A 24,854-nucleotide genomic window follows, 5' to 3' on the forward strand; every position below is an offset into this window, starting at 1 on the left:
TATGTTAATGACCATTCCCACCTCAAATTCCTCAGGAAGATCCCCTGCCAGGTGACCTTAAATGACTCCCTCCACCAGACACCTTTCCCACCCTTGGAAACAAAAGAAATGTTACTGAGCAACTCACACCTAAACTAATCTCAACACATACTGCTGTCTCTGCTTCTACTCTCTCTATTTCTCTCAAAATGTCTGAAATAGTTAATGATTTACCACTTTTCAGTGCATTCTGGGCATTTGGGAGGTTCTCCTGTGCTTATCTTTACAAAGCGCTTCTAAACACAAACTCACATAAACGCATTATGCAAATGTGGCTAAACAGATGTTTTTTAACCTACGTTTTCCAGTCAGTTTCCATCGTTCAGAAGTGTCCCGTGTACATGGGGCCTAAGCAGCAGGTTTCCGCTGACATCTAGTTTCAGGAGACTTTGAGTGAGATTCAGCGGTGTCACTACTGTGCTCTTCACTCTTGTTCCTACTAAAAGCTCTAATAGCAAAAAGCAAAGCCTCGCCTCTACCAAGATGGCTACCTCCACAGAGCAACACAATACAGACCAAGGCAATGGTAAGGTCAGCTGTAGGGAGACCACCGAGAATACCTGTGACTGGTCCTTTGCCCCCTACCTTACTTTTTTTTATTGAGCACAACTTCCAGTCTTATGATTGTCTGGGATCTCTAACTTCCCATAACGGAAGATGAAACGTTTCAGAACAGCTGCTTAAAAGATTCTAAATGCTATATAAAGGCTTGCCGTACACATTGCTTTTAAATAAGGCCTTACTCAACAACATCAACAGAGGTGGGAACTGTCAAGGACGACCTTGTGCAGCCACCTATTACCAAATACACCCATATTCTCCTTAAGTAGTTTACATGTGTATTGGCAGTAAGCGTTCATTGTCTTCTAGACACCCGACGTTCCCATTTTGTACAGCTGTTCCTTTCCCAAGCATGTAATTGCTCTGTAATTCGAAGTATAATAAACTCTCGGGCTGTGAATAGTAGAAGTCGAGAGTGTTGAGATGCCATTATCTATATCTGCAGTTGATTAGATGCTTGTCTAAGGTTTCCTCTTCGCTAAACCGTGCACTGCTGACTTATAACAGTTTAAAGCAGAATTCATGTGGAGGTGGGTATAATAATCTCAGCAAGAGCCAGTGTTAATTTAAAAAAAAAAAAAAGTTCCCCTTCAAAAGCTTAAAAAAAAAAAAAATTTTGGTCATAATCAAATAAAGCAAGCGAGCGCTTAAAACCAGAAAAAGCAGCTAAACACCAAAAAGGTACCATATAAAACCTTCAGATAAAATCATAAAAAGTAGGGTGTAGCGCTAAAAAATCCGCATAAGAGAATAAAAAGCAAGTGCTAAAATCAAATGACAAAAACCCATATGAGTGATGACACAATGTGTAAACGTGTCAGTAACATAATACTAAATAAATGTGCAAAATAAGACAAGTCATATATGAGCATAACTAATCCGTGACAAAGTGCTAATAAACAAGTCACTGAATGGTGACCAGTAAAGTGAAAAATGCCAGACACAGCAACCCCAATGAAAGTCCACAATTAAGGTGCATGGGAGATCTTGATGATCATCGAAATCCAGGGACCTGACCGAATATTATGGTGATGTGGTATAAGGTGAGTGGATTGCGCACTCACCAGATACGCAATCACAATGCGCATTTAGAGATTATAATCTCCGAACACTGGAAATCCCTTATTGGTCTGGTCTTGTCAGGGTTGGGTAGGGGGTAGGCGAATCCCCTGTGACTACGTGCCATTGCACGAAACGCGTTAGAGGAGCTACAGTGTTTGTGATATATTTGTTATATTTACTCACTGCGTCCGGGTGATCACATGGTGTTCGAAGCGCGTCGAATATCAGCTATCCTGAGGTCTACAGTCCCCCACCAGACAACCTTCAGGGGTATTGGACCACACCGCATCTCTAGTGACATGCTTTACATTTGATTTTATTTCTCTGAGTATTTTACTTTTTATTAATAAATTTCATTTTTAAAGGTACTGCACTAGGCCCGTGCGCCCGCTTTTTGTCTCTTCATATACAGTTCTTTTTGGATTTCCCGTTGAGGGCAGCAAAACTTGCATTCCTTTCTTACACATGTGGGGAAACTGACATTGTGGAGTCCATTGTCCAGCGCAGGAGCTCAGGCATTCGGTTGCTTTTCTATTTTCTTATGTGATTGCTGTGTCCAATTGCTCGTGCCAATGTCCTGACCACTACCATACCAGGATGTGGCATTTTAGGGTCTCAAACTGATCAATTTTCAAATATATACCCCATAGTCTGTAGATTCTATAACTTTCACATAAACAAAATAATACACTGTTTTGGGTTATTTTCACCCACAAAAGTAGCAGAATATATTTTGGCCTAAATTTATGAATTACTTATTTGCAAAACTTTATAACAAAAACTAAGCAAAAAAAAAATTTTTTTTTCTTCGGTATTTTTTCATTAACTACTTCCTGTCCGACCCATGTATATAAACGGCCAGATGGGGGCAGTGCAGAAGCGGATTGCTGTTCATAAACGGCGCCCGCCATTTTGGACTGTGCACGCTCCCTGGGAGCGCGCTGCACCGCGTTCCGGTGCCCGCTGTGTCCAGAACACTGATCGCTGTCCGGGACCTCTGTGTGAGGTCCTGATCATGTGATCACTGATTGGCCAATCAGTGATCACATGAATAGTAGTAAGCAAGATGTCACTTCTGACATCATTGCATACTACTAGTGAAATCTGTGAATGATCGGAGAGGTCACATGGTACAAGGCTATTCACAACAGCCTTGTACCATGTGACAAGCTGTGACCAATCACAGCTCGCACAGTATTTCTCAATGGCTGCAAGAATACAGCCAGAGTGAAGGAGAAATTATTGCTTTTACAGCCTTTATGGATGTAAAAGCAATCAGTGTAAAAAAAAAAAAAAAAAAAAAATCTTCATCACCCCCAAGTAGTACAGTGTCACCATGGTGACACTGTACTGCTAGGGTGACAGTATGTTAAAAATAAATAAATATAAAAAAAAATAAAATAAAAATGTAAAAAATGTTTTTAAAAATTATAATTTTTGGTTATAAACTAATTTGGGTTACTTTATTTTTACTAAAAAGATAACTGAATAGATTTTGGCCAGGATTTATGAAGAAAGATTATTTGCAAAATTTTATAAGAAAAACACTTTTTTTCAAAATTTTTGGACTTTCATTTTATATAGCAAAAAAAAATAAAAATCGCAGTGGTGAATAAATACCACCAAAATAAAGTTTTATCTGTCTCAAAAAATGCTAAAAAATTCATATGGGTACAGCGTTGCATGACCGCGCAATTGTCATTCAAAGTGTGACAGCGATGAAAGCTGAAAATTGGCCTGGGCAGGAAGGGGGTGAAAGTGTCCGGACTTGAAGTGGTTAATACAGTAAAAAATAAAAACCCAGTGGTGATCAACCAAAAGAAAGCTCTATCGGTCTCCAAAAAATGCTAAAAATTTCATAAGGGTACAGTGTTGCATGACTGAGTAATTGTCACTCAATGTGTGACAGTGCTGAAAATTGGCCTGAACTGGAAGGGGGAGAAGTGTCCAGACTTGAAGTGGTTAAAGACTATTACAGCAACAGATTCAGCCACAAGACGCCATTAAATTCATAAGATTTGTCTTTATTGTCTTTCTTTCTAAAGCCTTTAAAAGTCTAAAACTACTTCCTCCGAATCCAGTTACATCATCGCGCTGTCCCCAGCTGACGCTTAAGCAGCAGCTAGAAATCTGGTAGCAGCATACTTTTTTTTTTTTTTTTTTTAAAAAGGCAAAAATCGGAACATTTCCCAGTCCAGTCAAAATATACTTTAAAGCTTAAAAACAGTAGAAATGTGAAGTCCGAAGTGCAAAAAGTTTGTACCGTGCCCTAGCAAAGCGGGGCGCCGACGATCCCAGACACGCCAGAGTAGACTCGGAACAATTCCCTGAGCAAGCAGTAGGAAGAGAGCCCGTGAAGGGCTGTAATAAGCAGTCCCAGACTCCACAAGGGGTAAAGGCTCAGACTTTGATCTCAGGGGGTGGCTGGGGGAGCTTTGATTCAGTTAGGTTCTCTGGCACGTCTGTCTCCTGCACAGCTTTACACTGAGCAGTCCTTTCAAATTTGGTTTTAAAAAGCAGTCCGTGACCTGAAAAGTAAAAGGAAAGGTTTTTAGTGCTAGGGCTGCGGATAGAAATGGCGCTCTTCCCAAAGAAGACTCACACCCACCTGCACAGTCTGCCATCTCCCTGAATGCTTTCTTCTTGCAGCAGCTGCGACACAAATGGAACACACACTTAGTGCCCTGCAAGACAGGAAATCGGGGAATGTTGCTCCAGTCTCAATATGTGACAACTAATTTTCATATCATGCACAGATAGTAAAATTAACCCTTCCCACCACCACCGCCTCCTGGCCCTTCAAGAGGATTGAAATGCTGGGAGTTGGAGGCGACCATTCTGACCATGTGACCACTGTAATTGGTTGTCAGAGCGGTCGCACGATCAAAAACTCCTGATAGCAAGTATGTATCGGGAGCATTCCCGTAACAATCCAGTTACTGCGCTGGGAGTGCACACCGAGTGCGCTTTCAGCACAGTAAACGGTTTACCTGTACACGCATATATGTGGGCTGCTTGGTGTTAGAGCTCACCAGGGTGGATAAAAATCAATGATTTAAAAAAAATAAATAAAAATAAATCGGATTTTTTTTATTTAAATCGGATTTTTTTTGAATAAAATGCTTTTTGAGGAAAATATATTACCATCCAAAGGTTATTCCATCATGAAATAAAGATTTGTTTTTTAATTATGTAGAATAAGGCTGTATATGTTTAATTTTTTTGGTACATAAATTCCATGAATCCATTCACAATGTCATGCTCCTCCAGAGGTTTCTGTAAGATTATTGGGCAGTTTCTCTGCCTACAAGATATTATCACAGATGTTTGGTTTACTTTTGCAGTTCTCAAAACTGAATTTGACTCAGCGGAGATCGCATGCCTCTTCTTCACAGCAAAAATGTTAGAACATGAACAGAGTTAAGAAAAAGACCTTCATCCTAACTTCTACAAACCTATGAATACAGAATCAACCCCTTCAGTGCTAAGTTTCAAGAAGTTCAGTGAATAGAATAGAAACAATATTTTTCTGATTGTTTGGAGTGGAATAGATCTGCACAAGAAGAAAGTGAAACTAAGTGTGAGGAGGAAGGGGCTGACAGTCTAAGTTTCTTCAAATATATAGATTTTGTTTAGCCAAATTAGTTACCAAACATGGATGTTTAAGCCAATCACATATGCTGGAATGTTATTGTTTCAGTTGAATAAATCTATTTAAATTGTTATTATTAAGGTAATGATTATTTTTCTCCTTCCTAAGTACAACAGAAAAGTTGTCCAAATATGAATGATTAACCTATTAAACTGGGGATAAAAAAACTAATATGAAAAGTTGTTATTCTAAAAATCTTCATCTACTTGTATATTAAAGTTATACCAGTAAGAATTAGTCTTTATGTAGAAAACTAGGATTTACATCAAGCCTTACTGACTAGTGATTTAAATCAATCCACCCTGGAGCTCACCCACCGAGAGGCCGGCGAGAAATGGTAAAAGTATTATTAAGCCTTCTTCCTGCAACAAGAAATGTTGTAACCCATCTCATCTGCTATGTTACTTCCAGGTCGCTTTTTCATTGCAGGCTATCATTTCTTTAAACCCAATGCCTCCATTAGGGTGGCTAAACTGCCTTAACCTCTTGACGCTGGGCGAGCGCAAATGTGCAGCCTCCCGGCATCTGGGCCTAGACGCTGAGCGGCCGCACATTTGCGTTCTATTAACGAAAAACCATATGTGCTGAGAGCACGCATCATGCGTGCTCCCAGCACACGTGTCCGGTACTCACGGAAAGGTCCCAATCTCCTCTTTCGATCGGGACCTTTCCCGATCATGTGACCGCCGTGATGACGTGTCACAGCGGTCACATGACCCTAAACCCCACCCTGCCTCCCGGCTTCTGAAACCCTTAAAGGGCCGGAAGGCACCGGCGTCAAGGGGTTAAACCTTAAGCCCCAGCATAGCCACTCTTATGTATTGCATTCCTACATGCCAACACTGTTCCTTGACACAAACATGAAGCTCAAGGCTCAGAAGCAGATGGGGCACACATGCATTTTGTGTACATGGCATGATAGGAGAGGAAATCCTGATACGCAAGAACCTCTTAGATTGTAAGCTCCCAGGATCAGGGCCCTCCTAATCCTCTTGTATTGAACTGTATTGTTGCTGTATTGTCTCCCATTATATTGTAAAGCGCTGAGCAAACTGTTGGCGCTATATAAATCCTGTATTATAATAATAATAATATATAAATCCTGTATAATAATAATATATAAATCCTGTATAATAATAATAATAATAATATATAAATCCTGTATAATAATAATAATATATAAATCCTGTATAATAATAATATACAAATCCTGTATAATAATAATAATAATATTCTGATAGACAGTATGCTTCACGATTATAAGTTTGGGGCAGCACCACTGAGAGATATACAGTAGAGCAATTGGCTACTGAAGATTGAAAAATGTCAGTATTTGGTGACATTGGAAAAATTCTTTATTGTGAAACTGCATTAAAAAGACTTTAAGGCTGAAAAGTCCCCCCCCCGTTCCACTGTTGAAACTTTTGTTTTGTAGCGCAGCAGGTACCTAGTTTTGTCAGGTACCTGCTCCCGCTCCCGCCGCATAGGTGATCCAAGCAGAAGTTCTTCCCTTCCCCCGTGGCAGCACCAAGGACCCAAAGACTGGCAAAGAACTGGCCCTGGTGAGGACACTGCTGGATCCCTGGACAGGTAAGTGTCTCTCCATTAAAAGTCAACGGATACAGTATTTGTAGCTGACTTTTAATTATTTCATAAATTACTGAAGATCCTCTTAAAGTGCAAAATTGGAGGGAAAAAAAAAGGCAATGAGGGTTTAATACTACTTTAAAGGAGAAGTACAGTTCTTTTGGCTGTACTTCTGTGAATCACAGGAGTGCTGTTCATTCTGCACGCCTGTGACCCATTTGCAGCTGAGAGCAGGCTGAAGCCCGCTGTTGGCTGAAGTCACTCAGCTGGTTCAAGCTGGGGAAAGATCCCGACTTTAAAGTCAGGATCCACCCCAGAGTCTGGAACAGCATCTGGTTTAGCCTCTCAGCGATCTGGTGAGAGCCAGATTCAGCGGCTCCCTCCACAGCCCAGCGCTCCTGTGACCGTGCGAGGCGGGGTGGAGCAGGGCACATAGCAGTAACTGCCAGTCACCGCTCTCTGCTCACAGTGGCAGTGAGAACTCAGTGATCACGTGATTGCTGAGTTCTCACACTTACAGCTGGCAGGGGACAGATGCAGCATCGGTGCATCCACCTAGGTAAGTATGATTTGGATATAAAATAAGATCCCAGACTTCTCGAAGAGACAAGAGTGATAAGAATAAGAGGAACCTGATAGGAATAAGGAAGAAAAGCAGAAAAAAAAAAAGAGGAGGGATAGGGAGAAGGAAGGGAGGAAAAGGACTGTGTGTAGAGGTAAATGTAAGATTCTAGACGCACCTTGGGATTTCCACACTGGTCACATTTTGCATATTTAGCTGGAAAAGCAGAAAAACACATTATTTTGCAGCGAGATCAGCTAATATGGAAATAAATCCTCAATGAAATCTTACACAGAACAGGTTTGTTAATTATAGCAGATGGGTGGTGGTATATTTTGCAGTCCATTGTGTTTTGTTTTGCCCTGAGAGCAAAAGGGGGAGTATGACTTTGGAAGTTTCTGAAGTACTGGCTCTTCCGAGCATAGCTGGCTATACAACCAGACCTCATCAATATATGGACTACCTGGACCAAATAGTGAGTAACACAACAACACTATCACAGTCTGTGGGGAATCAGGGGATGGCAGATCTGACCACTAACCTCCGTAGGGGACCTGAAATACACTACTAAGTGTCAGATTCTGAAGTTTCATCAAGCTGCAGTTTCTTATCAATACAAAGGAGATCAGCGGGGAAGGTGAGGCACAAGTAATCTTCTTTACATTTGATAGAATGTGCAGGGACACTTTCCATTTTATCAGCTTGTTCTAAAGAAATGAAATTGCTGTTGCTGTCCCTGGCAGGAAATCCAGCTAAATCCCCCACCCCACCATACACTTACCTGGACCAAAAGCCCTGCCAGAGACAATTTCCAACAAATGAAACAAGTCCATGGTGAAGAACGGAGGGTTAATTTAAAGGGCAAAAGCCACTCAACAAGTGTGTTTGATTCAGTCATCAAAGTCCCATTACTGGATGCTCGTCACAATTTAGTCAGGCACAGACTTGATGTTAGCCTCATTACGGCTCCGTTCACACGGGCCTACTTAAATCAGTATTGAACCCAACACTGTAATATATGTTGCATCTGACCAATCACTAGATGTAGTGGCTGTATTAGTTTCTGATTTCCCCCCTCTATTTTCACCTGGTGATCTGGCCAGTAACACCCCCCCTGTATTAGAGTGCCTACATTCTGGATGAAGGAGCAAAAGAGGCACATTTGGACAGCAGCAGTCAGGGGCGGACTGACAACTCATAGGGCCCCCGGGCAATAGGGGATCATGGGGCCCCGGGGCAATAGGGGATCATGGGGGCCCCTGTGTCCTTGCCCAAACTCAAAAAAGCCTATGAAAAAGGTACCAGGGGCATCTCATTGGGCCCCCTACTGACCCCGTGCCCTCGGGCAGTGCCAGAGTTTCTAAATGGTCAGTCCGCCCCTGGCAGCAGTAAGTCTGGAGGGAGGGGATTGTTTATTTTATTATTTATTTCAGGTACTTATATCATCCCCTAACCCTCAAGAGGTGCACATTCTAAGGTCACTAACTTACATTCATACATACACATACTAGGGCCAATTTAGACAGGATCCAATTAACCTACCAGCATGTCTCTGGAGTGTGGGAGGAAACCGGACTACCCAGAGGAAACCCACACAGGCACAGGGAGAACATGCAAACTCCAGGCAGGTGGTGCCATGGTTGGGATTCGAACCAATGACCCTCAGTACTGCCAGGCGGAAGTGCTAACCATTTAGCCACTGTTAGCTGTGCTAGCAGATTTAAAAACATTAACAAATTGACCACTTCCCATCCGGCCCATGTACATAAACGGCCGGACGGCAGCAGTGCAGGAGCGGGATGCTGTTTATAAACGGTGCCCGCACTTACAGCCTGTGCACGCTCCCTGGGAACACCGATCGCTGTACGGGACCTCTGTGCGAGGTCCCGATCATATGATCACTGATTGGCCAATCAGTGATCACATGAATAGCAGAAAGCAAGATGTCACTTCCTGATGTCATTGCTTACTACTAGTGAAATCTGTGAATGATCACAGAGGTCACACGGTACAAGGCTATTCACAACAGTCTTGCACCATGTGACAAGCTGTGACCAATCACAGCTCTCACAGTATTTTTCAATGGCTGCAAGAATGCAGCCAGAGAGAAGGAGAAATGATTGCTTTTACAGCCTTAATGGGTATAAAAGCAATCAGTGTTAGGAGAACAAAATCTTCATCACCCCCCACAAGTAGTACACTGCACTGCTTGGGTGATAGTATATTAAAAAAAAAATAAATAGTAATATAAAAAATAAAAATATTTTTTTTGAAAAATTATAAATTTTTGGTTATAAATTAATTTGGGTTATTTTTTTTTTACTAAAAAGATAACTGAATACATTTTAGCCAAGATTTATGAAGATTATTTATTTGCAAAATTTTATATGAAAAACACTTTTTTTCAAAATATTTGGACTTTTCATTTATATAGCAAAAAAAATAAAAATCCCAGTGGTGAATAAATAGCACCAAAATAAAGTTTTATCTGTCTCGAAAATTCATATGGGTACAGTGTTGCATGACCGTGCAATTGTCATTCAAAGTGTGATAGCGCTGAAAGCTGAAAATTGGCCTGGACAGGAAGGGGGTGAAAGTGTCCGGACTGGAAGGGGGGGAAAGTGTCCGGACTTGAAGTGATTAAAGCCAAACGCCAGCTCACACTTTATAAGCAGTTAAAACAATTTTTTCCTTTTGGGATAAAGGTTTTGCATAAATAAAGAGCTGTCCATTGTAGGCACCCATAACAGTGGAAAATGGTTTGTCTCAGCCCCCTAACTATTCCATCTGCAGGACAGCTTGTTCTGTTGAAAAAAAAAAAAAAAAAAAAAAAAAAACACAGACTTGCTGGCAGCATTACTAGGTAAAAATAAAAGAAAGGAAGCCTAAAAAAAAAGAAAACAAACGCATCCATCACATTTACAAATTGATAAGATGCAGTATAATAAATGTTTGTGTGCTATAAGCACATGCTTATACTTAAGTACACACATGTGAATGAAGCCTAAAGCACATGTGTAAAGGCAGCTTTTGGTACTTGCTTGAGTACCCTCTGCTCTTTAAATAAATCCCCTCTCTTCTGCACAGGATAACAATGGCTTGTTTTATTTGCTGACAGTTGCCCTAGGAAAGGAAATACTTGTGTGAAAATCTAAGAGTCCCGGGGCAGTAACACTGTACAACTACGCCTGCCTCACTGGGTGCGATTTTAACAACTATGAAAAGCAGGGGGTAGCAGTATCCCTTGGTATGACTTACGCTTTACAGAAGGGTCGAAGCTTTTGTTTGGATTGCGCAGTTTTTTTTTTTGCTTGTTCTTCGAAATCGGCTCCGTGTTCCCATCATCTTCCTCCTCCAGTGCTCTCTTCGCTCGCATTGCGCTCTCCTCCTTCACCACATCTTTGGGCCTGAAGGCAAATAAAAATCTGTCACAATGCAACACATTTGTATTGGAAACCCTGCCTGGCTTCAGAAGGAATGCTGTTCTGTCCTTTATCTGCAGGTATTTATCAGAGGGACAACTGCTGAAACATATGACATCCTATCTGTAAAACAAAAGCTGGGACTTTGGGAGAAAGGGGGGCTTACGTAGACCGAGACTGTGAGATGTTTGAAATACAAAAATTACAAAAACAACCTCCTGCGCTTAAATGGAATCCTATCCTTCAATAGCTGCCGACACCAAACTTATACCCAAGTAAGTGAATGATCAATTAAAATAAATTGTATAGGTAAAAGACACACAGTGAGCGCTCTCAAAGAAACAGCAGCTGAACATCCAGGATAAACGCATATAAAAATCCTCAATAAAACATATACATATAAAATGCAGCGCTGTAAAATGATCAAATCATGCAAATCAACACAATAATAGTCCTGAAAAGGTGCTCATTAATTCCCAGTGTCAATGGAAAGAATGCAAACTAACCAGAAGCGTATTTAAAGTACGCATGTGTGTAAGAAATCCTGGAGATTCCCCTCTCTCCCTCTGGTCAAAAAATGGATATGTGCTGAAATGGACGCACTTCTTCTGAGGTAGAGCAAGGACCCTCAGCCCTGGTTCCATTGAAGAGGAATATCCTATCCTGGGAGCTTCCTGGCCTGCAGGATTTCGCTTTTCCACAAGAGGGCGTTATCATCCATTTCAGCACATATCCATTTTTTGACCAGAGGGAGAGAGGGGAATCTCCAGGATTTCTTACACACATGCGTACTTTAAATGCGCTTCTGGTTAGTTTGCATTCTTTCCATTGACACTCGGAATTAATGAGCACCTTTTCAGGACTATTATTGTGTTGATTTGCATGATTTGATCATTTTACAGCGCTGCATTTTATATGTATATATAAATTAAAATAAATAGTGTAGCGCTAATAATACTAACAAATTATGTGTTAAAATGCACAAACTCTATATACGTCCCCTACATATATATATCCAAGGTGATAAATCAATACATAAATATGATGAAGTCACGAGGTGGGCGTGGCGCAACGCGTCGGTACGTGGGGAGGAGCTTCCGGTGACATCATTTCCGGCGTGGGGGCCATATTGGATCACCCTGTTGAGTACACCGATAGCATGTGGTAAAAAGCTGGAAAACTCGTGGGCAAATGTGAGTGTAATACTTATTGTTGTGTTAAATTTGATGCAATAAAAACCGGTTGCACTATGGAGGGTCTCTGTGTCTTATCATGATCCTGTGAGGAGCTGGCTGTTAGTCTGTTGGAGGCTGGAGAAGTGAGGGGAAGGCCCAAGAGGGACCCATTCTGATAGGATCACTTGATCCTCAAAGCCTGTTGACCCTGTGGGGTCTAATGAAGGAGGTGAGGGGGTATTTTGGCTGGTAAAGGATTGGCACGTGTGTACGACGTATACGGCACATTATATATTCTTGCATGAAGAGTGAAGTGTGAGGATCATCACAAATTATCGTATTACTATTATTATATCATTTTGGACTTTTTGAACTGATTATTTGTTCACTATTTTTGTGCACCAGTATACATATAGTTTCACAATGTGCAAATAGGAATGTGTTTGTCACTTTTTTCACTAAATATTCCCCGTGAGGGAATTCACGTATGACACAACTATTTTATTATTTATGTATTGATTTATCACCTGAGATGTTTGAAATACTGCCTTATTCAGATGTGAACCCAAATAATAGAGGAAGAAAAAGCAATGACCCAAATAAAAGGCATACCCCACTAAAATGACCATGTGAAATACAAGAGGACACAGCCTACTTGGCGATAGCCTTTGCTTTTCATTGACATGTGGTCATGATGCACACAGTCATCTTGCCAGGACTCTGCTAAATATCCTCCACTAATTACAATTTCATCTGGGAGTTCTGAGTCCAACCACTCTATAATTTTTATCCTTGGTGGAGAGAAGTGTGATGGGGCAATGTACTGTCAAATTTTGGCGAGAACCTTCTTCCATCAGCCAGGGCATTGAAAATGGGTCATGGATGGGTGTTCCAGCATGACAATGACCCAAAACACACGGCCAAGGCAACAAAGGAAGAAAAAGCACATTAAGGTCCTGGAATGGCCTAGCCAGTCTCCAGACCTTAATCTGATTGAAAATCTGTGGAGGGAGCTGAAAGTTCGAGTTGCCAAACATAGGCCACCAAACCTTAATGACTTGGAGAGGATCTGCAGAGAGGAGTGGGCCAAAATCCCTCCTGAGATGTGTGCGAACCTGGTGACCAACTACAGGAAACGTCTGACCTCTGTGATTGCCAACAAGGGATTTGCCACCAAGTACTAAGTCATGTTTTGTGAAGGGGATCAAATACTTATTTCCCTCATGAACAGGCAAATCAGTGCATCATTTGTTAGACATGCATTTATGCTGAATTTTTTGTTGCTATTCTGTCTCTCAGTGTTACAATACACCTACCATTCGATTTTTAGACTGATCATTTCTTTGTGAGTGGGCAAACATTCAAAATTAGCAGGGGATCAAATACTTATTTCCTTCACTGTATACACACACACTTACATACACACACAAACATACATACATATAACACATACACATATATTGACACACATAGTTGGACAACAAAAATGGAAACACTACATGATTTGCAGGTGTCAAAGTGACCACGTTTCACGTTAAAATTGGAAGTGACGTAACATTCTTTTGCTTCTGCTGCGTGATGAGACACCTAGATAACATGTGGGAAGCCTCACTTTCTTCATTTCACTGCATGCACTGCTAGTAATACGGAGTCATATCAACGCTAACAGAACTTCCAAGAGGGAAAATTGTTGGTGCCACTTATCTGGTGCCTCTGTGACTGAAGCTGCCAATTTGTTTGCCGTGTCCTGGGGTACAGTATCAAAATGATGACAGCATATCCAGTTTCCAGTAAAATGTGGTCTAATAAGCATAGGCACGGTCGATATAATCAACTAACCGAAAAAAGGACATTGTGCAGGATTGTGACCCGTTATAAGAAAACCGCTGCAAAAGTGACTGCAGAGCTCAGTCCCGTGATGTGCGGGACTTCCAAAGGATTTAGAATTTTATTCAGCAGGTATTATGATCCAGGGCCACTATCATACAGGAAAGCCATACACCACATTTTCCTTGTTTTTCCTGCAGATGGTATTGCAGCTGAGGAAGAGCCTAGTGGAAGAGCCCAAGAGCCCTCCACCAATGGAATATTGAATACGGTCAAAATTGTAGCATTTCAAATATATGTCAATACATTTGGGAAGAATATTTTTAAAATATATATTTTTCTTCCATGTGGGCTAGCCTTGAGTTTAGCTTTAAATTTCCTCCACACTTTATGCACACAGGCTCCCTCCGGAAGTTCTAGGGCAAACAATGCAATCTCAGAGGATTTCTAAACTGAAAAGGACAGTAATAAACCCCGAGTATGTTTAGATATCCCCCCCACCCCCCTATTTGACCAATGGCAAAAGAGCTACCTACACCTACCTACCTACTGGTGAGCAAGCTATGACCCTCCGGCTATGGTGGAACTACATTTCCTATGAAGCATTGCACAACTGACAAACATAACTCCCAGAGGCGAGATGGGATTTGTAGTTCTGCAACAGTAGGAGGGCTGCAGGTTGTCCATCCCTGAACTACACTATAATTATTACTTTGTAAATACTGCAAAATGATGAACAGGACTTACGGTGGTCGTACATAAGGTTGACATATCCAATGGGGAAAAGGCAAGTCTCCTGTAGTCTCATCTCCTTCCTTCTTGTTAGCTACTTCTTCCTGCAAAAAAAAAAAAAAAGAAAACAATTCACTGCCTTTCACTTCACCTTCATATATCTATACCTTCAAAACAAAAAGTATTCCTCAAATTACCAGGTCTATATACACTCCCAGCAGAAGGCTATAATAAAAATATCACTCTCCGAAGGATTTTCTCAATTATTTCTTTATTGTAAAGAACACACCACGTAAAGAAGACACCATCATTTGGCTGCAGCAACTGATCTGAGCCAATTTCTTTTTTCCCCTAGTTTGCTGAGCTAGAATTAGATGTGATAAATAAAAACAATAAAGAATGTAGCGCTACTCCCTAAGGTATATACACACATAAATATATAATTCATAAAATGTGAGATCTCAAAATTACATCAAAAATAAAAAATAACGTATTTTTCGCTCCATAAGACGCACCTGACCATAAGACGCACCTAGGTTTTAGAGCTGAAAAACAAGAAAAAAAAATATTCTAAACCAATGGACTGCAGACACAGTACAGGGGATGACCAGAGACTGCGGACACAGTACAGGAGATGACCAGAGACTGCGGACACAGTACAGGAGATGACCAGAGACTGCGGACACAGTACAGGAGATGACCAGAGACTGCGGACACAGTACAGGGGATGACCAGAGACTGCGGACACAGTACAGGGGATGACCAGAGACTGCGGACACAGTACAGGAGATGACCAGAGACTGCGGACACAGTACAGGGGATGACCAGAGACTGCGGACACAGTACAGGGGATGACCAGAGACTGCGGACACAGTACAGGGGATGACCAGAGACTGCGGACACAGTACAGGAGATGACCAGAGACTGCGGACATAGTACAGGAGATGACCAGAGACTGCGGACATAGTACAGGAGATGACCAGAGACTGCGGACATAGTACAGGGGATGACCAAGAGACTGCGGACATAGTACAGGGGATGACCAGAGACTGCAGACACAGTACAGAGAATGACCAAAGACTGCAGACACAGTACAGAGAATGACCAGAGACTGCAGACAGTGCAGGGGATGACCAGAGAGTGCAGACAGTGCAGGAGATGACCAGAGACTGCAGACAGTGCAGGGAATGACCAGAGACTGCGGACACAGTACAGGGGATGACCAGAGACTGCGGACACAGTACAGGAGATGACCAGAGACTGCGGACACAGTACAGGGGATGACCAGAGACTGCGGACACAGTACAGGGGATGACCAGAGACTGCGGACACAGTACAGGGGATGACCAGAGACTGCGGACACAGTACAGGAGATGACCAGAGACTGCGGACATAGTACAGGAGATGACCAGAGACTGCGGACATAGTACAGGAGATGACCAGAGACTGCGGACATAGTACAGGGGATGACCAAGAGACTGCGGACATAGTACAGGGGATGACCAGAGACTGCAGACACAGTACAGAGAATGACCAAAGACTGCAGACACAGTACAGAGAATGACCAGAGACTGCAGACAGTGCAGGGGATGACCAGAGAGTGCAGACAGTGCAGGAGATGACCAGAGACTGCAGACAGTGCAGGGAATGACCAGAGACTGCTGACCTTTGGGGAGGGAGGGGGAACGGGTACCTGAATTTGACAGGTACCCGCTCCCACTTCCGCGGAGTTGCCTTCCCTCTTCTTCCCGGGCCGGCTTCTGTGACAGCCGGGTGCCCACTGCGCATGTGCGAGAAGCGCTGCGCTTTGTGAATGGCCCGGCGCCTTCTGGGACCTTTCATGTGTCCCAGAAGACACCGGATCATTCACAAAGCGCAGCACATGCGCACTGTCACAGAAGCCAGCGCGGGAAGACTGTACAGCGCTGGAGCGAGGAACAGGTAAGGCCCTGCAAGAGAGAACAGCTGAGCGGCCGGCCCGGTATTCTGACATGGTGGCCGCAAAAATACCGGACCGGCCACTTTATATTCACTCCATAAGACGCACTGACATTTTCCCCCCTTTTTTGGGGGGAAAAAAGTGCGTCTTATGGAGCGAAAAATACGGTAAATATAAATGTGATAGTGATATCAATTAATATTACTTAGTGCCCATGATTCATTGAATCTACAAAATAAAATAAAATAACTCAAAACATGTGAAAAAACATTTACATATATATAATTATGTGTATCCAAAATCACACGTGCCTCTTGTGTAGTGAAAAAAACACAATATAACAGTACAAAAAACAGTGCTCACAAAGTCCAATAAATGCTGATGGTGACCAAAGAAAACCCGTGCTTCCAATGACTACTGTTGGTGACCAAAAATCAACAAGAACTCGTGTAGATCTCTGGGTGCATGTGAATCTGACAATCCGACCACCATCTGGATAAGACTCTCACCTTATCACTTCGACCCTTGCGGATCAAAGCGCTTTTGTGGATCCCCCTCACGGATCCTCCAAGATAGCTATCACTCCAAATGTTGCTCTCTCAGAAATTAATATTCCACCACTGGCTCCTATCCAGGTAAGTTGCAGCATCAATCTCTTGAGGCTCTCCTGCGGCTCCCCGTCCGCTATTTTTGATGTAATTTTGAGATCTCACATTTTATGAATTATATATTTTTGTCTGTATATACCTTAGGGAGTAGCGCTACATTCTTTGTTGTATTTATTTATCACAATCACTGGTATATGATTTAATGTTAGCAGCTTCTCCTGGTTTTTTATACAGTTTAAACACTTGGGAGTGCAGGAGGTTCACACCACTACTGTTAGAATTAGATGTGCCTTGGTACAATCTCCAGCAGTGAGTCTTTAGACTGCCGGTCCATACACCAATATGGCATGCTCTTATTACCTGGCACTTGACTTTCAGTTCATTATTAACAGCAATAATGCCTTCCAGGGACTTGGCCTTTGCCAGGTCTTCTCGTAGTTCTTGGTAAACCTGCAGACTAAGCCATTTAAAAAAATACATGGTTAGCAATTGTCACAAAAAGTGAAATACAGCTTTGCTGAACATTGTTAGCAACTGTCACAGAATACAAAGTTTAAGCGAAATTACAGCTGCATAAATTACTACCCCCCCCCCCCCCCAATGCTTGAAAGCTGTATTCTGGGTTATTTAGTGCCCCACGTCAGAAAACCACTGTGAGCCCAGGCTGTCACAGACACCCTCTCCATACCTGGTGGTAAATCACTATGTATCCTGGTCTCACAGTGTATAGCCTGGCCATTCCACGCAGCACTGAGGATGCTGAAGAAGGACTGAGCTTTTCACATGACTGCATAGAAGTCACTCAAATAGAAAAGGTATGTATCATGTCTACAGGGAGTGTCCCAAACTAGAGCTGGCCTTTACCATTTAAATTCTCCAAAAACTGAGATTTTCTGCCTTTACAATAATGACATAATCAGTCCCCAGTGATGGAGGAACTACAGATGCATCCTTGCATGTCTCCAAATGTGTTGTTTCTGCACCGCCCTCTCCCTATATTGAGAACTAAAGCTTCCAATAAGTTTCAGGTTTAAGCAGATGGAACTCTGTGATACACCGTGTAGTCCACACTGTGGCCTGTTTTTTTTTTGTTTTGTTAATGTGATGTAAAATTCAGGCCACAGTGCAAAGTAGGAACTTTGCTGTGTCCATTGGAAAGCGCTGCTATATATTGCTCTTTAAAGCGGAGTTCCACACACCCTGTCATAAAATAAAAGTCAGCAGCTACAAAAACTGTAGCTGTTGATTTTTAAAAAACAGCCACTTACCTGTCCCTTGGTCCTGTGGTGTGTCCCCCACATCCTGTTTCACCGGTCGTCCTGTATTCCAGAAGGCTGGCATCTTCAGTGTGGGCACCCGGCTGTGACAGTTTGCAGTTTCACAGCCGGGCACCCACTGCACATGTGCGAGCAGCGCTGCGCTTCATGAATGGTCCTAAAGTCTTCTGGGACCTGTCACGTGTCCCAAAAGACTACAGGGAGGAGGACACCTTCTGCTTCCGGTCACCTAGGCGATTGAACCGGAAATGGGAGCGGGTACCTGTCAAATTCGGGTATCCGCTCCCCCCCCCCCCCACGCCAATCCTTAATGGGGAGTGGTGGAGCAGTCCTTAAAGCGGAGCTTCCGCTTTTGGGTGGAGCTCCGCTTTAAGTATTCAACTGTTCTGGTTTCCTGAGCTCCTAACTCCGCTATAGCTGCAGTCTGAGTCGTGCATCGGTCCAGCAGGTTCGTTATTATGGCTGGCAAGGCTTTGTGGGACCTCCACTCCCCGAATACGGACTGCTTTACATGCAGCAGGTCATAACGACTGGCAAAAGGTTGTTCAAGAAAGTAAGACTGTTTATATTCCTAATGCATCTAGAGACAAGCTAGGAGTTAACAAGGCCTTAAGGGGGGAGTATAGCTTGCTTTGTAAAGAGACACCGACTGATACATTTTAATCATTTTATTTCAGGGGGGGGAAGTTGGATCTGCTATGTAATTACTTTGAAGAGTGTCAGAATTATGAATTCTTTATGCTCTGCATCATCAGTGTTAAAAAAAAAAAAAAAGAAAAAAAAAGATTAATCCTCAGAAGAGCATCAAGCAAGCAGGAGTAATACACAGACGATGGCTCCGAGGGGGTTCTCAGTATGCTGAGAATTTCTACAGCGCGGTAACACAAGGGGGCATCATAATGAGCAGAGCCCAGAATCCTCATTACGGCATCCACAGGAAAGGCGAAACATGTACATTTCAATTTCAAAAGGTGCATCGGGTCCCCGGGAGGATCACGCTTTAATGTCTCAAAATAAATAGCTTCACAGAATTTCGACAAAACCTGTGAGTTCTTATTGCTGGAAGATGTATTAATCATCCTGCTGACATTATTACATGTCAACATGCCCCATCGCCTACAAAACCCATGATGGGCCACATGGTTCAGAAGTGGTCTTCTGAAAGGGTCTGTGCTGAGCACAGCAACCGAGTTCAGCAGCCCCTGTAAGCACGGAGATTTCTTACTGCCATTAGAAAGTAAAATGACAGCTGGAAGTCGACTGGTGGCTATAGGCAAAACCTATACCTCCCTTTCATTAAAGTAGATTTCCATTTTTTCCGCACACCACCTCGCTCCTCCTCCCCCCCCAACCTCTACGTAAAGAGACAGACAGACGCATGCATACCATCACTACTAGCAACGCCACCATCAATCCCACCCCACACGCCAAAGTCCTGGGTGTCACCCTGGACTCAAACCTTTCCTTCCAACCTCATGTGCAATCGCTATCAAAGTCATGCAGGCTCCACCTCCGCAACATCTCCAAGATACGCACGTTCCTCACCCCAGACACCACCAAACAACTCGTACACTCCCTCATCATCTCACGCCTGGACTACTGCAACTCCCTTCTCACCGGCCTACCCAAACGAACGCTATCCCCACTCCAGTCTATCCTGAACTCAGCGGCCAGACTCATCCACCTCACCAACCGCTCCACATCTGCCACCCCCCTCTGCCAATCCCTTCATTGGCTCCCGATTGCCCAACGCATCAAATTCAAATTACTAACTCTGACCTACAAAGCCATTCATAATGCCGCCCCGAACTACCTAACTGACCTGATACCCAAATACCACCCTACCCGTGCCCTCCGCTCCTCACAGGACCTCCTACTCTCTAGCTCCCTGGTCTCCTCCTCCCATGCCCGACTGCAGGACTTCCCCCATCCTCTGGAACTCCCTATCCCAATCCATCAGACTGTCACCTACCCTCCTCACCTTCAGGCGCACCCTGCAAACCCATCTCTTCAGGGACGCCTACCCCACCCTCACCTAACAACTGATCTCCTCCACTTCTCCCACCACTCCATCCCCCACAGCCACTTCCTCCTGTACCACTATCCCCTCCCTCCTAGATTGTAAGCTCGAAAGAGCAGGGCCCTCGAACCCCTCGTGTATTGTTACTGTTTTGTCTCATGTTCTGTCCCTCTAGCTATTGTAAAGAGCTGAGCAAACCCTTTGGCGCTATATAAATACTGTATAATAATAATAATACCTTTTTCCACAGGTCTTCAGGATGGTCCGATATCTACATCCTCTGGCAGTTCCAGAAATTCCACAACAACAACAAAGCGCACCTTTGCCACTGCACCCATGTGCTGATACTGCACCAACACAGACATGTGCATTCATCCTGCGCATTTCATTTATATCACAAAAAATAAAAAGTGGTGATCAAATACCACCAAAAGAAAGCTCTATTTGTGTGAAAAAATATGATATATATTTTCTTTGGGTACAGTGCTGCATGGCTCCATGGGGCAGCACAGTGGCTAAATGGTTAGCACTTTCACCTGGTAGTACTAGGGTCATTGGTTCAAATCCCAACCACGGCAGCACCTGCCTGGAGTTTGCATGTTCTCCCTGTGCCTGCGTGGGTTAATTGGCTCCTGTCTAAATTGGCCCTAGTATGTGTATGTATGAATGTGAGTTAGGGACCTTAGATTGTACACCCCTTGAGGGTTAGGGACTGATGTGAATGTACAATATATATGTAAAGCGCTGCGTAAATGGACGGCGCTATATAAGTACCTGAAATAAAATAAATAAAAATGGCTGAAGTGGTTAAGGTAAAAAATGTTCTGCCTTTAGAACCACTTTAATGTTGATTAAACTCTGCTTAAAAATACATTCTCTTAAGGTCCTTTTAGAGATTGCAGGCAAGGCCTATATACAGTGGGGATCGAAAGTTTGGGCACCCCAGCTAAAAATTTGTATTAAAGTGCATAAAGAAGCCAAGGAAAGATGGAAAAATATCCAAAAGGCATCAAATTACAGATTAGACATTCTTATAATATGTCAACAAAAGTTAATTTTATTTCCATCATTTACACTTTCAAAATAACAGAAAACAAAAAAATGGCGTCTGCAAAGGTTTGGGCACCCCGCAGAATTTATAGCATGCACTGCCCCCTTTGCCAAGCTGAGACCTGCCAGTGTCATGGATTGTTCTCAATCATCGTCTGGGAAGACCAGGTGATGTCAATCTCAAAGGTTTTAAATGCCCAGACTCATCTGACCTTGCCCCAACAATCAGCAGCATGGGTTCTTCTAAGCAGTTGTCTAGAAAACTGAAACTGAAAATAGTTGACGCTCACAAAGCTGGAGAAGGCTATAAGAAGATAGCAAAGCGTTTTCAGATGTCAATATCCTCTGTTCAGAATGTAATTAAGAAATGGCAGTCATCAGGAACAGTGGAAGTTAAAGCAAGATCTGGAAGACCAAGAAAAATATCAGACAGAACAGCTCGCAGGATTGTGAGAAATACAATTCAAAACCCACATTTGACTGCACGATCCCTCCAGAAAGATCTGGCAGACACTGGAGTTGTGGTACACTATTCCACTATAAAGAGATACTTGTACAAATATGGTCTTCATGGAAGAGTCATCAGAAGAAAACCTCTTCTACGTCCTCACCACAAAAATCATCGTTTGAACTTTGCAAATGAACATATAGACAAGCCTGATGCATTTTGGAAACAAGTTCTGTGGACCGATGAGGTTAAAATTGAACTTTTTGGCCGGAATGAGCAAAGGTACATTTGGAGATGAAGGGGCACAGAATTTAATGAAAAGAACCTCTGTCCAACTGTTAAGCATGGGGTTGGATCAACCATGCTTTGGGGTTGTGTTGCAGCCAGTGGCACAGGGAACATCTCACAAGTAGAAGGAAAAATGGATTCAATAAAATTTCAGCAAATTTTGGATGGTAACTTGATGCCATCTGTGAAAAAGCTGAAGTTAAAGAGAGGATGGCTTCTACAAATGGATAATGATCCTAAACACACCTCGAAATCCACGGGGGATTACATCAAGAGGCGTAAACTGAAGGTTTTGCCATGGCCTTCACAATCTCCTGTCCTCAACATAATTGAAAATCTATGGATAGACCTTAAAAGAGCAGTGCGTGACAGCAGCCCAGAAATCTCAAAGAACTGGAAGACTTTTGTAAGGAAGAATGGGCAAAGATACCTCAAACAAGAATTGAAAGGCTCTTGGCTGGCTACAAAAAGCATTTACAAGCTGTGATACTTGCCAAAGGGGGCAGTACAAGATATTAACTCTGCAGGGTGCCCAAACTTTTGCAGACACCATATGTTGTTTTCTGTTATTTTGAAAGTGTAAATGATGGAAATAAAATCTAACTTTTGCTGACATATAAGAATGTCTAATCTGTAATTTGATGCCTTTTGGAGATTTTTCCATCTTTCCTTGGCTTCTTTATGCACATTAATACAAATTTTTAGCTGGGGTGCCCAAACTTTCGATCCCCACTGTACATCTATAAGAAAACTGTAGAACAGACGCACACCGTGTAGGACCCTTTTAATCAGACAGCAAATTTGCTATCTAGTCAGTCAGATCTAAGAGCTAGAAAGGTCTTTTGAAGTAAGCTATGTAGCATGAGCTGTCAAAGACAATGAATGAAATAGGTGTCAAATGGTAACTGGAGTCATTTCACAAGCACAGTGGTGTCAGACTTCTGATTGTGCCCATCCTGGAACTGACAAGGGCTGGAATGACTTTGGAAAATTTACTTTTGATGTTACATTTTGCTAGGTTGGATCTTTCATGTGAAATGGGGCCTAAAATAATGTTTGACTTTAGATAATGAATTGCTGGTGGAGAATCTGAGGCTGCCTTTAACGCCTTCATGACGGAAGGTAAAACAAATCCTAATGCCTGAATCTAGTTTTTGCAACTTTGGCATGTGTTAGTAAAACTGCACATCTCATCACAACTACTTACTGTATCCTGTGAATTAGATCTTGCTGTTCAGGATAGATTGGGCTTTCATTTGCTGATAAATGGTAATGCACCTTAAACAAACAGATGATGGCAGCCCCTATATTTCTTTTATATTTTAGACTCCCTTTACCACTTCCAATCCGGCCCATGTATATAAACATCCGGATGAGAGCAGTGCAGGGACGGGTGGCCGTTTATAAATGTCTTCCCGCTTCCCTGCCTGTGCGTGCTCCCTGAGAGAGGGGAGGACACACTAGAACACCGATTGCTGTACGGGAGCTCTGTGTGAGGTCCCGATCATGTGATCACCGATTGGCCAATCAGTGATCACGAATAGTAGTAAGCAAGATGTCACTTCTGACATCATTGCTTACTACTAGTGAAATCTGTGAATGATCATAGAGGTCACATGGTACAAGGCTATTCACAACAGCCTTGTACCATGTGACAAGCTGTGACCAATCACAGCTCTCACAGTATTTCTCAATGGCTACAAAAATGCAGAGAGAAAGAAAAACGATTGCTTTTACAGCCTTTATGAGTGTAAAAGCAGTGCAAAGAGAAAAAAAAAAAAATCTTCATCACCCCCACAAGTAGTACAGTATCACTATGGTCTGGTTGGTAAGCGAGAGGAATTGTAAGCCGGATTCTTGCATCTCCAAGAGACACCGATGTTGCATTTTCCTTTATTAGTGTCTCAGCCTCTCCCACAAGGCCTATCATGAAGGTATTAATCTCTTACAGCTTGGCTTCTCAAATATGTACTCTATAGAAAGCAGTATCCATCTGGGAAGTGTTAGATTTATGATAGCAGTCAAGCTAAAGCAGGAATTATGACAGGGCTATTGTGCCTCTAGAGCAACCAAGAAGTGTAAGAAGCAAATTACTCAACATGCTGGAAACCAAACTGGGATGGAAGAAGCACATAAAGTCCAATACTCACGTGTGGTGCCACAACTTGAAGAGGTGGGCCCGAACAAAAGACAAAGGGCATGGGTATTGCCGGACGAGGTCCAGGTATTCCTCTGCCATCTCCCATACCACGGGACTCCTCCCTTCAAACAAGGCCGGATTGTGAAGATTCCCCTCTGAAATCCACACAAATATGTTAGTAGTTTTCTGGGGTCCTGTACCACTATGCCATACCAGAACGTAATAATAAAGTGGTCATAAACCTCAGACAGGAAAAATAAACACTGCATATTCTCATATAGTGTGTTCCTGCCTCAGTCCATAGCACCTAGCATGGATGTTGGATGCTCTCTCCCTAACCAGCAATTTGCATGTGTTTTCTTTGACACCAAGCAATCCATGGTGGCAACCCACAACCCCTTCAACACAAAGCAGGTGATTTTGACAGCCTCAGATGTGCATGTTTCCCTATAAGACTGCATAGAG

At 42.8% G+C, this 24,854-nt stretch overlaps 1 protein-coding gene across 1 annotated transcript in view; it reads right to left on the minus strand.

The window, feature by feature from the left end:
• Window positions 1-3,665: 3,665 nt before the first annotated feature.
• Window positions 3,666-24,854, minus strand: part of DUS1L (dihydrouridine synthase 1 like) — a 32,166-nt gene continuing 10,977 nt past the window's right edge. Inside the window, exons 7-13 of the mRNA XM_089670559.1 lie at window positions 24,400-24,544; window positions 17,527-17,623; window positions 14,635-14,723; window positions 10,722-10,870; window positions 7,642-7,679; window positions 4,271-4,346; window positions 3,666-4,190 (exon numbers count right to left, since the gene is read on the minus strand). Coding sequence (XP_089526685.1) covers window positions 4,063-4,190; window positions 4,271-4,346; window positions 7,642-7,679; window positions 10,722-10,870; window positions 14,635-14,723; window positions 17,527-17,623; window positions 24,400-24,544 — 722 coding nt within the window. The 3' untranslated portion in view covers window positions 3,666-4,062. The remainder of the gene's footprint in view (window positions 4,191-4,270; window positions 4,347-7,641; window positions 7,680-10,721; window positions 10,871-14,634; window positions 14,724-17,526; window positions 17,624-24,399; window positions 24,545-24,854) is intronic.

This window comes from Staurois parvus, unplaced genomic scaffold, assembly GCF_062004578.1.
Source record: "Staurois parvus isolate SC_StPar_1 unplaced genomic scaffold, SC_StPar_1.0 ptg000003l, whole genome shotgun sequence".
NCBI lineage: Eukaryota > Metazoa > Chordata > Amphibia > Anura > Ranidae > Staurois > Staurois parvus.